The sequence below is a fragment of the Nycticebus coucang genome, chromosome 7 (assembly GCF_027406575.1).
Source record: "Nycticebus coucang isolate mNycCou1 chromosome 7, mNycCou1.pri, whole genome shotgun sequence".
Lineage (NCBI taxonomy): Eukaryota > Metazoa > Chordata > Mammalia > Primates > Lorisidae > Nycticebus > Nycticebus coucang.
Window position 1 is genome coordinate 113497368 of NC_069786.1, and position 12967 is coordinate 113510334.

General features: G+C 50.4%; 1 protein-coding gene across 1 annotated transcript in view; it reads right to left on the bottom strand.

Annotated features, from left to right (window-relative positions):
• The window catches only part of MARCHF4 (membrane associated ring-CH-type finger 4), a 123487-nt gene that overhangs the window by 21317 nt on the left and 89203 nt on the right, over positions 1–12967 (bottom strand). Inside the window, exons 2-3 of the mRNA XM_053597525.1 lie at positions 9919–10074; positions 4597–4789 (exon numbers count right to left, since the gene is read on the bottom strand). Coding sequence (XP_053453500.1) covers positions 4597–4789; positions 9919–10074 — 349 coding nt within the window. The remainder of the gene's footprint in view (positions 1–4596; positions 4790–9918; positions 10075–12967) is intronic.

A 12967-nucleotide genomic window follows, 5' to 3' on the forward strand; every position in this document is an offset into this window, starting at 1 on the left:
CCAGACCTTCCTGATAATCATTTCAGGCCGAATCCTTCGGTGAGTGTTGGAGGCCCTTCTCTGAGTCGTCACTCTGGAGTTTTCTTATCGACCACTGATTGTCCTGGGGGCCAGCTGCATGGACACAGCCACAGGTGCGGCCGATGTGGCTTCACGCAGGGAGTATCTGCCAAGCGGCTGCGGGCTCCCGCGATTTCTCCTCAGCATCCCTCCCACTCTCACACGCCCTCCCTCAGCTCACTGCGCCAATCGAGAAGGAACATGTTTTTTAGGATTCATTAAAACCACCCATTTTATGTTCACTTATGTTCTGTGCTATCTGTGGTCATTTAACGGGCTTAGGGTATAGAGGAAGTGTTCTTGGTATTGGGAAAATGGGAAAGTCCAGAGATGTACAGTAGCAGACGGCTTTGTTCCTCTCCTCTCAGGTAGCCTCAGAGCTCACGCAGGGCTAGCTGAGTTTTCTCTTGATGGTAATGTTTTTGTCCAGGGGGTGAATTTATCCATCCAAAGAGCTTGGGCAGATGGAGGGGGAGTCTTCCACTCAACATTGTTTTCCAGTCAACATTTCTTGAGAATGCACACCCCTCTCCCATCAGCCCTTCCCTCTCTGCTGAGGAGGCTCTTCTTCCCCTTCTCATTCCATCTAATCTTTGTCCACTCTCTGGGGACTTCTGGATGGGACGCTTTCACTTTTCCATGGGAGTAAACACACGTTCAGGTTTTGAACCTGCCAAATGTCTTAGAAGGAGACAGGTGACCCTCTGTGGCTCTCTTGCCTATGTTTCTGTCTTTGTGGGGCAGGGAGACCACATGGTGCCTCCTTCTGATGGCCCAGCCAGGCCTCTGCCCCCTGTTCTGACTTTTCTGCCTCTCACTGGTTCAGCGAACTAGACGCGAGTGGCGGAGGTCTGGGGATCGCCCCTGGAGGCAGATGGTAGTAGGAGAGGGGTGACGGGACACTGTCTCCTTCTCACAGAACAAACTGGACCCTGGGGTGGCATTCTTGCTCTTTTCCCTTGGAAATCTGATGTGGGGGGAGCGTCAGCTGTGTCACAACATTTTCTGAGCTGGGGGTAACCCTTGATTAGTAGGGGCTTCCCTGAGGGAGGCTGTGGCTTTGGGTTGCTCTGAGCACAGTGACTTGAATGGATGCTAAGCCCAAGAGGTTCCCGCACCATGTTGGGTATCTTATCTCCTTGACCCTGAGCTGTTGTTTGGGAGCCGAGAGACTAGCCCTGGGCTAGGATGTGGAGCATGGTGAGGACCCTCCCTCCTCACAGAGGTGAGCCCATTGCCATGCCAGGGACCAAGGTCCTGCCCTATATCCCCCTGAGTGAATCTGACGCCCCGTGTGGTCTCTGGTAGTTCCCACGAGTCGAGTCGGGATGTCTAGTTGAGCCTCAGGTGCTGTGGGTTCCACCTGATTATCCCTCCAGAGAGCCCCTGAAGAGTAGATGCTTTTACAGCCACTTCACAGTCTGTATGTCTTGGCTCTACTGGTCAGGAAAGTGCAGAGAAAGATAAGCAGCTGATACTTGAATTTCACCCTTAAAAACAATCATCCTCACTACTGATGATCATTGCCACCATCAAAGTCCCCGTGACTGCAACCACAAGAATCTGTTTGAGGATTCTCACTGTTGCCTGTCACCTCCCACTCTCTTGTCTGGATCGCATATCGCTCCTTGTTTCTTTCATCTTGCAGCATTTTTCCCCATGGACAGCTCTCCTAGAAAAATTCTGAACTGGGAGTCCTACTCTGCTGTCTGCATCGGCCTAAGACAAATCCTTTGGTTTCAGGGCTGCATCATCTGAAAAATGGGAATAACAATCCTTGTCCCCAGGGACATGCTCTGAAACTGAATTAGCTTCAATTATAATCAATAAAACGACAGAGCAATCTGAGCTTCTTGAAGGTGAGATGATCCAGCTCTCAAGATACCTGACCACTTTGGGATGGCCCCCAAAGTAGTTAGGGTCCCAGGCACTCCCCTCCCATCCAGCGGCTGTCTCCAAGCAGTCACTGGCTTGTCCGAGCAGAAGGCATAGACTATGATGTGGCTTTGCATCCTGGGCTATTATGTTTTTCTAAAAGCAGGAAAGAAAGGAAAACAATGCAAAAACTCTCAATATTCAGCCTGCTCTGCTTCTCCCACAAACTGAAGGACTGAGTATGTATAAGAAAAAGAGTGAGAGTGACAGAATGGGCTGGGGAGAAGGCCAGCAGACAGAAAGGAGCCAGGTAACGGGCAGAGGAGGAGAGTGCACCCAGCCCTGAGGCGGCTCCATGAGCAGGAGGTGCCAGAACACCAGGCTGGCTAGGAAAGGAGCACTGGTGGCTCAGCGCCAAAGGGACGCCCTGCAAATGGGCCCAGGTACACTCACAGTCGCAGCAGGTGGCATCTTTAGACATCCCATAAGCCGTGGGATACCTGTTATCTGATGCAAGGCAGCTAAAGAGCATTGGACTCTGAGTCAGGAGACCCTGCTTCTAATCCCAGCCACAAAACTTAAACAAACTCCACCCCTTCTCTGAGCCCTATTTCTTTCAGCTGCAAAACAAGGGAGGCATACTGGCTGGTCACGTGGTCTGCCTGTGTTCAACTCAGTCTTCCAACTGTGGAGTTATTAGTAGCAGACGGCATTTACGCTCCCTTTCTTGCCTCCCAGGAAGAAACAGTATACTTCCCCACCCCACAACCCTGCCGATGTTGGGCTCACTGATGACTTGATTTGGCCAATGAGCTGTGGGCAGAAGGGACAGTGCACCAGCTCTGAGCAGGAGCTGTGAGAGGCACTGCAAGTTTCCACCAGCCCACTGTGCTTCTGCCCTTGGCTAGGAGAAGACTGCCAGTAGTCCGTGCTCCTTTGGTTGGGCCCCAGTGTGAGGAAGACCTAGGAGCAGACCTGAACTCAGGGCACAGCTGGAAGCTAAGCCCAGCCACGCCCAGTACAACCACAAACCCGGAGTGGGAAATAAATGTTTGTTTACAACACTGTGATTTTGGACTTGTCTGTCATTGGAGCCAATACTGACGGATATACCGTGTGATGGGAAAGCATCATCTCACGGAAGTTCGCATTAGGGACTGATCTAAAGCTTGCTGAAGGAGAATGAAGGGCAGCTGGCGGGGCCCCTTCAGGAGGGCCCTCCGCTGTTTCCCCTTCCATGCCAGTGCTGCTGCAAACTTCCATATGGAGACACACCTGGCTTTTGGCGTCAACAATTCAGGGCTCAGCGGGGTAGGAAGGGAGTTTGTGATGGGGAGGGAAGGTAAATTAGAATGCATCAATGTCAAGTTCCTCCCCACTCACAGTCCTCCAAACCTAGGCTGTCTGTTTCTCTCACCACCTAGGTGCTGTAATTAAAAGGCTCTTGAACTTGGGGTTGATATATTGGTTTTGCTAGCATAGAGAGGCAGCAAGATGGCTTAGACATATTTACAAGTTCCAGCATCCCTGGTCTCTGGCTGCTGCAACCGGTATGAGAGTCTCCAGGCCTTTCTGATTCCTGATATTAAAGGACCCCAAAGAAATTCACACCAACATGAGACCAGCCACATTCTAGCTAACAGATATTTTCCTATCAAACAGAGCAGCGTTGTATATTTAACACAATACACATACCAAGGCCCAGAGAAGACAACTGCGGACCTCTGATGATCCCAGTTCTGTGACCTAGAGGACAAGCCAAGAGTCCCCAGCTTGGGGACAGAATGGGCTGGGGAGAAGGCCAGCAGATAGAAAGGAGCCAGGTATCTAAGGGCCAGTGCCTAAGCATGTTTTATTTCCCTCAGAGAAACTGGGCCGTCCCCACCACTCACCTGCTTGGAGCAAGCCTTTGGATGCAACAACCATAATCATCTGCTGGGGAAAAAAAAGACCCAGCCTTCCAGCCCCCAACCCAACCTGGTAGTATAGAGGAGGCTTAGAGACTGTGAATGGTGTCGGGGAAGAAGCAGGAACTCACTAAGCTTTTTTCTAAAACACTGAATCCATGAAACTACAGAGGTTTAGGGTAAAGCAGGGGAAAGGATTTGAAGCCTTTGAAGCCACACAGCATTCCACCTCCCACTCCCAAAGGGACACCAGAGCCCCACACAGGTGCAAAACCAGTGGAGAAATGTGGACACTGATATAGGATTATAGAAAGTCAGAAGAAAGGGTGGGCAGATGCCGGTGTGACCAGTTCTAGGCACTTGGCTATGAAGAGATGGAAATAAGTGCACAGGTATCAGCTCTGTATTGGGAGCATCAGGTGCACAGTGGAGAAGAGGGCTTGCAACCCACCAGAGGCATACAGACTGACCAACTGGCCTTCCTCTGAGCTCCCTAGAGCCAGAGCCTCCTCACTGGTGTCTTCAGCTAGGCAAGCCAGATTTGCTCAGGGAAGATTTAGATCGTCCTTCTTTGCCCTGCCTCCTCTTCTTTCCACATACCCCCCAAACCTAAGCTGCTGGCCTCTCCTGAGCTTATAGGTCTCAAGCTTGGGGATGCCTGTTTTGGCCCATCGCACTTAGGGATGCTGAGGGATCTGTGCCTGGCATTGCCACCTGGCTCCCTGCTGTCCAAGGAGATGAGCCCCAGACTCACCTATGCATACCACATCCATGAAGCCATACATCCCATAGCAGATCTGGAAGAGAAGATCTTGGCGCTGCCATTTTGCTGACGGGCTGAAGGTCGACCAGATGAGCCAAGAGATACTAGCGATGAGGAAGAGGGAACCCAAGATGGCGGCGGCAATCTGCACCTTCTCGATGACCGTCAGAGAGATGGCCTGCCACTAGGAAGAGAGGGCGCAGGTTAACTGTTGCTCAGACACCTTCTCCCTGTCCCTACCTCTCCTTCTGCTGTTGCTCCAATGGCTCACCTCTGATTTAGTATTTAAACCAGCGCTTGTGGCACAATAGACATTTTTGTGGGTTTCTGAGTTTCGCATTGAAATTTTTCATCACATCGAATGATCATAATTTATTGTAAGGCAGGCATGCTGGGAAGGAAGACTCTTGTGCTTGATAAAGATACAGACAGAGCAATGAAGGAGAAATCAAAATGCAGAGCTACCCTGTTTCCCCGAAAATAAGACAGTGTCTTATTTTAAGGTGTGCTCCCAAAGACGCGCTAGGTCTTATTTTCAGGGGACATGTTATCTTTCCTGTAAGTAGGTCTCATTTTTGGAGGCTGTCTTATTTTCGGGGAAACGGGGTAGTGTGGGTGGTGCTCCAGGGCCCCAGCATCTTCTTTTCGGGGCAACATGGTCTATTTTCTCACTGATAGGTTCTGAGAGAGCACAGGCCTTGTCTTCTTTTTTTCCGCTTGTTTTCTACTATGTACCATGCATGCCAGGTAATTTACATGCTGGAGATTACCAAGTCAATGGACAGAAGGATGCAGGATAAGAAAACACACCTCATAAAGTACTAAATGTATATCAACACTGATAATTCATTTTTTAACAGAAAAAGCACTGGCACTAACAGCAGCACTGACCGCTGGGTTAAATGGGGTGTCCGTGAGTTTTAACTCTGTTGTAATTCTATGATTCTCTGGCTGGTCCAGGCAGCACATGTCCTAGCCATGACTAGATTTAACCTTGGGGTTTCTGCAGGCACTTCCTCCTATAGTGAGTATTTTCAAAACACTGGCCACTATGCTGGGTGCTGGAGATTCTGCAGTAGGCAAAGACGGATGAAGTCTTTATGGTGCTGACAGTCTAGGGACCTGAGACTCCAAATAATCGTTCACAGCTACAGTTACCAGGAAGGAACATGGTGCAGTGAGAGCCCATGATAGTGGGATTTGACTTCCCAGAGAAAGTGAAGCTTAGCTGAGTAGAAGTTTACCAAGCAAAGAAAGTAGGCAAGAGTGCTCCAGGCTGCGGGAAAGGCTTGTGCAAGGTCCCTGTGTCATAAAAAGCACGGTGAGTGTGAAAACCTGGAGGAAGATCTGAGTGGGTGGGGCGGAGAGAGCAAAAGAGTTCATGGGATGAGAGAAGTGGAAAAGTAAGGAGAGGAGACCAGCCAGAATCTCGCAGAATGGGCACAGGTTTGGGGCTTTGTCCTAAGAGTAAACATGATACTATGAATGGTCGTAAGAGGAAACTTAACAGGATCAGGTTTAGGAAGGCAGAGAGATTTGCATAATGCCCTGCAGAGGACACCCCCAGAAAGCATTTCAGCCTGAACTTGGAGCATAGTGAGTGGAGCCCCTCACCATGTGTTCAGGGGCCTGGGTGGAAGGCCAGATTCTGGCAGGAATTGTAACCATTGGAAAATGTGTCACCTGCTGGTCCAGATGTAGGACGTCAGCCTTTCATAGAAGTATACAGACAGCATCCCATTACAGGTCTTTCGGTCTTTACATTTTCCACTGCTTGCCCCAGACTAGGGTTACACATAGCAAAGAAATTTTCCAGAAGGCAGCCTGATGCTACAGACTTCTCTCATGGACAAGAAATCCTTTTTCCAAATAAAGTGCTGCCTGGAATGAGCACTTCCAACTGAGCTTTTTGTTTCTACTATTGAGACATCAATAGACCTTATCTTCTGTTGCACCTCTAGACTTCAAAAATCCCAAGTATGGTGCCGGGTGCAGTGGCTCATGCCTGTAATCCTAGCACTCACAGAAGCTGAGACAGGTGGATTACTTGAGCTCAGGAGTTCAAGACCAACATGATCAAGAGTGAGACCCCTGACTCTAAACATAGTTGGGTGTTGTGGTGGATGCCTGTAGTCCTAGCTACTCGGGAGGCTGAGGCAAGAGGATTGCTTGAGCCCAAGAGTTTGATGTTGTTGTGAGCTACGATGCCATGGCACTCTACCAAGGGTGAGGAAGTGAGACTCTGTCTCCAAAACAAACAAACAAAAAAACAAATCCCAAGTGATTTTAGACGCATAGAAATGTCCCCTTCCTGCCTAAAGCCCCTTGCTACCATTTCTCAAGCCCCCCGTGGGATGTAAATGGGGCTTCTGACCCACTGTGAGAGGTGATGAAGGATTGGGATGGGGGGCTAAGGACAAGACAATCTCTTCCTGTCTGTGAGGCTCCACAGAGAGGGGGGAAGAGCTGAAAAGAAAAAGTTGAGGATCAGCAAGCTCTGAAATCTCAGAGGAGGGACTGGAAGGGAGAAGTGTGCCTGTGGTGCCAGGCTGTGCTGCTGCCAGCACAGAAAGTTGGAAGCTCATTCCAAGCGAGATCCTGATCTCCGTATCATTAGATGCCTCCATCCTCTGCACTTCTGCAGCACCAGTGGTCAGACCAAGGGGAACAGCACAAAGACAGAATGTTTCCTTCCTTGTCACAGGAAAGGGTGTGGAGTCAGGACCATATAACCCGAGTTTGGCCAAACTCTGCTCCTGCTTGCTGAGTGTGACCTAGCAGAAGTCAGTAAATTGGAAGGACCCTCCATAGAAACGGAATTAATCAGTCCTTCCCACTTCCTAGTATTGTGAAAAATGAAATAACTCTTAAACCAGTGCTCTGAAGGGTATTCTTTACAATGTATTAGCAGAAGTACAGGCAAGCATGTCAAAGAGGGGTCTTCCCACACAAGCCTGTGTGCCACGGATAGAGGTTAACAGCCTGGACCAAGAGTCACACTCCCCATGTGCCACTTAAGAGCTGGGTGACGTTGGGCGTATGGCTGAACCCTCTGTGCCTCCATCATCTCATGTACAGATTAAGAACAATAATATTCTTATGTATACATCATCACGTTGTTTTCACGACTGAATTAGATAATATATGTGAATGTTTAGAACACTGCCTGGCACCTAGTAAGCACCAGTTAAATGTTCATTAATATGACTGCAGTTCAGAGGCAGCAGGGAGAGGGCAGGAAGCACCCAGGCAGCATGAGACCCCCCTGGGCCATGCTGTGACCCCAGGGTTCTTCTGGCTAGAAACACGGCTGCCAGAATCTCACTGAGATGATGTCCCATAGGAAATAGCTGTGTGATTTCTCACCACTTTGTATGCTACATGACCCAGGAGGGTAGAGCCCCACAAGTCCTGGAAGGAACTGCCCTTCTGGGCCAGCAGAGGCAGTGCTGGGGTCCTCCTCCATTGCTCCACCCACTTGAAGTAGTAGCACCTGCCATTCTGTACTATAGATGGTCTGGCTGGCTGGGATGTGGGAGCAGAAGTTGCCCACAGAGGACAGGAAGGCAGCTGTCTCACATTTGTCTGGGCCCAAGGAGCTCCAGACATACATTTGAGATAATCTGGGTCACAACCACATACCACCTATAGTCCAAACCACTTCCTGTTTCCTGTCCTATCTAGAAATGAAATGACATTTCCCAAGCACACACCATTGCATTTTCCACAGTAACAGAACTGAAGGGAGTCCCCGGTGTTAAAGACAGGGTAGAACTAAGAATAGACTAGTAGATCAATATTGCCAACATTGCCAACAGAATAAACTTTTCTTCCCCTCCTCAGGAAAACGTTATCCCTAAATGTTTTTTCATTTTATGAGCCGAGAGTGCAGCCAAGGAAGGGCATTTTGGGGTGGGCTCCCGGGTCTAGAGTCTGACCCTTTCTTGAGGCTTGAGCCAGCTGGAAAGGAAGGGGAGGGTTAATGGATTCAGACATCTGCTTGAGCCCACAGGACATGGAATCAGCTGCCTCGTGACACTGCTGTTTTAAGACACTTCAAGATTTTGAAACGAATTGAAGATGGAGCCAGCAGCAAGGAAAGGTACTTCTTATTCTGGCCCCTTTGTACAGGATTGTGATGGCTAAGATGCCTGGGACCTTTGGTGCCACCTTCTAGGTGTGCCCACACCCCTAGCCCATTTGCACACATAGGAACACACTCTCTCATTCCTGGGAGTGCCCTATGCAAAACTCCATAGGATCTAAAATAAAACACCCTGGACACTGCTGCTGCAGGGGTTTCCAGCTGCCCCAACCCACCCCAGCGTCACCCCAAACCACCCAGCCCTCCTGGGCTTGCAGGGTGTACTCTCCCCCCTTTTCTCCAAGAGAGGAGGAGGGCAACTGCCAGGTAGCTGAAGTCCCCATCTTCATGATGATACTGGCTAAGTGATCACGTAGCAGCTGAATGGGCTGTTCGTGCTTTAGGCGGTGGTACTTCCAGAAGCAAAATGTTCTGTGTACGTGTATGCATCTTGCAGGGAGAGCTGTTAGATTGGGGGCATTTACGAGGGTGACACAGGGCCTGCCAGCTCCTCCGGGGATGATGGATGTGTGGGAGCAGGGTGCCGGGGCAAGAAGAGGGAGCCCTCGGCTCTGTCTGAAGCGGTCTGGCAGACCTTCTCCCGACCCGGCCTTTAAAGTGGCCTTTTCCTGTTCTCCCCCTGCTCTTCTCTTCCTTGTTGTCCGTTTCCCGGTGACTCTCTGCCTCCCTTTCCTGTCTTTTCTCCATGTCTCTCTCTGTCTTTTGTGGCTGGACGCACAGTCTCTGGTCCAGCAGCAGCATCACCTGATAGCTTGTTAGAAATGTAGTCTCAGGTCCTGCCCCAGGCCTGCTGACCACAGTCTGCCCTTGACAATTGTCCAGGTGAATCACTGGCATTGAAGGCTGGGAAGGCCTCACGTTTTCTACAGCCCTTAGCTCCATCTTGTCACCCCCCACCAGCCCTGTTTGTGTGTGTCCTGCTCACCTCTGCCTTCCCGCCTTTCTTTTCTTTTTCTCCCTCCCTCCCTCCCTCCTCCTTCCTTCCTTCCTTTCTTTTTCTCTTTCTTCTTTCCTTTCCTCATTCATTCGTCCGCCCATTCACCTTCTCACTCTCCCTCTTCCATCTGCTCCTCTGCGCTTCTTTCCTTGTGAGTCTATGTCTCTCCTTGCCCCATCCTGTTATCCTTGGTGAGTCTGAGGAGGAAACACAGAAGTCCTTCCCTCCCCTCTGGCCCACAGGCCGCCCTGAGCCCGAGGCGCCCCGGTACCTGCAGGGGATTCTTTGTGCTCATGGCGACCACGTGGTACTTGTAGTAGCACAGCTCGCAGCTCCAGCAGCCCCGCTCGCTGATCCACTTGATGAGGCAGGGTTGGTGCGTGCACTTGACCGAGCCGTCGCAGCGGCAAGGACTCAGTAGCTCCCCCTGCAGGGAGAGAGGCGCAGGGGGTGAGGCGAGGAGTCCGGTGCTGCGGGGGAGGTGCGTTGGGTCATCCAGATAGGAGGGATCACGCCCCACACAACTTGACCGCAGCCTAGGTCTAGGCGCCAGACTCCACCCAGGAGGAGAGACAAAGGCCAAAGCCCTTAGACAACAGGGGTTGCTGCAGAGAATGTTTAGAATCACAAGGTGCCAGGTGAAGACAGGTCAGAAATTTGTTAAATCCATGTCCTCAAGAATTTGGGGGCTAAGATTTTTAAAGGTAGTTTGGGAACAAAGGGGTAGGGAAATGGGTCAGCCGATTGGCTGGAGGTGAACTCATAGTGTTGGGAAGCAGAAATTGTCTTTTTGGGCCACTGGGCCCACTGATGCACTGCAGAGGCTGTATCTCAAAGACCAGTCTTAGATTTTACGCTGGTGATGGAAGGGTTGGGGAAGTCACAAATCTTATACTTTTCAAGGCTATGTGAGTAGTTATAACAGTAGAGAAGTTAAGGAACAACGGTTAGTTAACTTTTACCTATAGGAACACTTGTATAGAAATTAGACTTTTATCACTATCCCTGCCTTATGGCCTTACATTATTTTAATATAAGTGGTTTCAGCCAGGGCTCCAGCACCCCCACCATGGGAGCCAAGTCACTCAGTCGGCACAATCAACAGTTCTGAGCCCTGTGCTCCTACTTGGTGTCAGATAGGAAAAAATTTCTTACTCAGGTGCTAGGGTTCTATGAAAAACAAGTGAGGTGGAAGCCCACAGCTATCCAAAGGGGCTGTCTCTGTAGAGACTCAGCCAGATTGCAAACTCAATTGCCCTCAGGACAGGTAATACAGTGACAAAAGCTAGCTGGTAGAGGCCAGTGAATTGGAGAGCCCAGACCCAGGCTAAAGGGATAGTCACCATCAGCTCCCGCCAGCTGTAGATGGGGAGATCTAGTGTAAAATCTCCCAGCAGTCAAATGTTAACAATGAATGCATTTCTTATAGTAAATTGTGAGGGTCATTTTGCCTGAGTTTACAGCACTGGTCCTGAGCCTTTGTGGTGTCCTGTAGGCTGATGCATCGAGACCTAGGTCCTCTCTGGACAGCCTCCCACCTCTAATCTGTGAGGAAAACATGGGACAGGTCTGAACCTGGGGATCTAGGAGGTTGGGCAGATCGCCTCCCTGAAGGCCCAGGTCCCTCCAGCTACCTTGGGCCTGACTGAGAAGCAGGCCTGGGGGAACTGGAAGCAGGCAGGTAAGGGACCTGGCTAAGCTGCATGGTGTCAGGGTTGAAAGCCCCGTGAGGGGACTGCAGAGTTGGTTTCATGCTCCAGAGCTCCCTGTGAGCATGTCAGATGACCATGACTGAAGCCTCCATCTTTGCGTCACCTGCCATGGGGGCCTCAAAGTGCCTCCATGAGCCTCACCCCCTCCCCCTACCTCTCTTTCCTCTCTTTCATCCTCCCCTGTGTGTTCTCTTATCTCGTAGCTCTCCTAGCTTAGGGTTGGCCACTTTTGTTCACTGAGTTCCCATCCACCCAAGTCTTCCAATTTACTTTGCTGGAGACATTTACAGTAGGGCCTACCCACCTTCCCAGCCTGTGTCCCTCTGGTCTAGCCCATGGCCTCTCTTCCTTGTCCTCTGTGACTCCACCCCCAGCTCAGTTATCCAGGCCTCTGCCTCACTCCTATCAAATGACTTACAGGATGCCATGCCCAGTCCCAATCCCTAAGTGCCATGCTGGTGGGTTTGGGATATGGCCACTTGAGCCATATCCCTGACAATTTGGGGATTCCATCATTTATGAAACTATACCTTGTTCTCAACGTTAAATGAAAAGCACAGGTGTTTCCAGCTTCTAAATTACAAATCCCTGTCTCCTATATTTAATCATGCTCTTTGCCACAGACTGTAGAATTAGCCATTTCCTTTCAAGATTCCTGGAATCATCTTTCTCTTCCACTTCACCTTCTATACAGCTCAAAGACCCCACCTTAGCCTCTGTAAGGTCTAGAATATGCTGTTACATCTGGCCTACCTGTAAAACTGCCACTGTGTTCTAGTAGACTCTAAACCAGCTCCTGCAAAGAGCTGCCCCTCACTTCTCCAAGTTAAGCTCAGGCTTTCATCTCTGAACACCTTATGCTAAGTGACCCGGGCATGCCCCTACAAGACCACTTGGCACATCATTATGAGGGTCTTTGTGATAACTGCCTCCCCACCAGAGGAGTCCTGGAAGGCAGAACCAAGGTGTTCATCTTATACCTTTTCCCCCAGAAGCTGAGCCCTACACTGAGAAGGCCCTCAACAACTTTTTGTGTTTGAATGAGTAAATGAAAAAATAAATCAAGTGAGTTTTCCTACATGGCCCTGAGGAACAAGGATGAGAATGTTCACCCCGTGAAAATGGGCACCACGTTCATCTCATTGACTCTGGCACCCAAGATTTTGCCCACTGCCTGCCACTCTGTGTATTTTTTGTGCAATGAGTGAACTTGGCAGCAGAAATACTCAGGTGCTCATCCCCATAACACCCTCCCTGGCTGCCCACTCTGGCCCTCCAGTATCCAGGGGCCTTTACTATGGCTCCAGGTCCTCCCTGGACCCTCTGTTTTGCATTCTCCATTTGTCTGTGGGTCACCACACTGCAGCCACAGGCACAAGGCCATATCCACCTTGGCATCCCCAGCGCTCAGTACAGTGCCTGGTACAGCTGGATGCTCAATCCACCTTGACAGCTGAAGGCATGCACATCTATCTGAGGAATGAAAGGCTTTGCCTCTGTAAGGTATGGCCAGCTTCTGGCTCCAAGTGGGCAGCTGTAATGCCTGGGAGGTGGTGGGAGGTGGCCACGTTGCTGGGTACTCGCCATACCCACTGAGGCTGTAGTGCC